The sequence below is a fragment of the Myotis brandtii genome, unplaced genomic scaffold (genome assembly GCF_000412655.1).
Source record: "Myotis brandtii unplaced genomic scaffold, ASM41265v1 scaffold1549, whole genome shotgun sequence".
NCBI classification, from domain to species: domain Eukaryota; kingdom Metazoa; phylum Chordata; class Mammalia; order Chiroptera; family Vespertilionidae; genus Myotis; species Myotis brandtii.
This window is the reverse complement of record NW_005355616.1, coordinates 139678-141483: the sequence shown is the minus strand read 5'-3', so window position 1 is coordinate 141483 and position 1806 is coordinate 139678. Positions and strand designations below refer to the sequence as shown.

The 1806-nt window shown below is 39.5% G+C and overlaps 1 protein-coding gene across 3 annotated transcripts in view; it reads right to left on the bottom strand.

Moving 5' to 3' along the window:
* Nucleotides 1-1806, bottom strand: part of LOC102242033 (zinc finger protein 501-like) — a 33284-nt gene that overhangs the window by 9241 nt on the left and 22237 nt on the right. For all 3 annotated transcript variants that reach the window (XM_014535972.1, XM_014535971.1, XM_014535969.1), the window contains exon 2: nucleotides 1669-1795. In XM_014535972.1, the coding sequence (XP_014391458.1) occupies nucleotides 1669-1702 (34 nt within the window). In that variant the 5' untranslated portion in view covers nucleotides 1703-1795. The remainder of the gene's footprint in view (nucleotides 1-1668; nucleotides 1796-1806) is intronic.

Genomic DNA, 1806 nt, shown 5'->3' with positions numbered 1-1806 from the left:
TTTTTTTAGATAGTATATATATATATATATATAGGAGAGAGAGAGAGAGAGAGAGAGAGAGAGAGAGAATGAATCTTGAAATGTATAGAATGAAGACATCCACTAACAAATGAAATCTTGAGTGAGAACAAAGCTGGTGGCATCACACTCCCTGACTACAATTTATTATAAAGAGAAAACAAGCAAACAGTGTGTTATTAAAGAAATACAGACCCATAGATCAATAGAACAAAACAAAAAACACAGAAATAACACCCAGCACATACTTTCAAGTAATCTGTGACAAAGCTGCAAGACACAGAAGAAGGGAAAGATAGTTTCTTCAATGAATGGTGCTGGTAAAAATCAACATTCACATGCAAAACAACAAAACTGGACACCACTGATAAAATTTAACTCAACCTGCAGGACAGAATTAAATGTCAATGCTACAGCCCTAACGGGTTTGACTCAGTGGATAGAGCGTCAGCCTGCGGACAGAAGGGTCCCAGGTTCGATTCTGGTCAAGGGCATGTACCTTGGTTGCGGGCACATCCCCAGTAGGAGGTGTGCAGGAGGCAGCTGACCAATGTTTCTCTGTCATTGATGTTTCTAACTCTCTGTCCCTCTACCTTCCTCTCTGTAAAAAATCAGTAAAATATATTTTGTTAAAATAAAAAGTCAGCGCAACTTAAAAGTCCTTCAAGAGAACCTAGAGAAAAAGTTTTGGAGATTTGTTTTAGACAGGATTTCCTGAATGTGACACCAACTCACCAGAAAAAATAGAGAAAACAAACATTCCAGACTGCAAAAAATAAAGAAAAAGCTTCTTTATTGCACAACAGCAATAAACAAAATGAAATGAAAGGCAACCTAGAGGGTTGGAGAAAATACTAGCAAATCATATGAAGGAATCATTTGCAGAGGTTGTGGATTCAGTTCTGATCAGCACAATAAAGAGAATATTGAGATATAGATAGAAATTCACACAAATAGTTGAAGTTCCCCAGGAATAATAAAGGTATGTTAACACTATACTGCAGGCTAATAACAATGCAATAACTCTGTCTCAAAACAAATTCGATATAACTTCATTAAAAATAGTTTATTGCAAAGCACTAGTAACAAGCATCTGAGCGTGCTAGAAACATGGTGGCACTAGACTTGCTGAATGAAGGGTTGCCAAACACATGGACTTTGTAGAAAAACGAGTGTGGGGAGCAATATCTGCAAAGCACAACTAAGCACATGCAAAAATATGTGTTCCTGTATGTAGTAAGCAATTAATATATAAAATATACAAGGTAGTTAGAAGACTCTTTAACCAAAAAATAGTTAATAAACACGATAAGGATGTAGAGACAATTCTCCAAAAAATATGTACAAATGACCAACAGGAATATAGAAAATGCTTTCCTCACTGATCAAGGTGGAATCCCTGAGGCTTCCTGTAACACAACCAACCACAAGTCCTTCCCTGTGAGTTTAGTACAGCGGGGACTATTGGGACTTCAGGAATGAAGGGAGCAGCAGAAACAGACCAACCCTCCCCAGGAGAGCAACTACCCAGAAAAGTGGAAAAATCAAGCAGTACCACAGTCTACATGGGAGGACAAACACACCCTGGGAGATGGGGCCTGGGAAATGGCAAAGCCAAGTCCAGGTCACTGGTGAAAGTGAGGGTCTTACCCAGGGAGGATGTAAGTTCAAAGTTCTCCAGCATCACATTCAGGTACAGCTGTCTCTGACCCTCATCAAGGAGGCTCCATTCCTCCCTGGAGAAGAACAGGGCAATGTCCTCAAAGGTCACGCCAACCTGTCAGAATG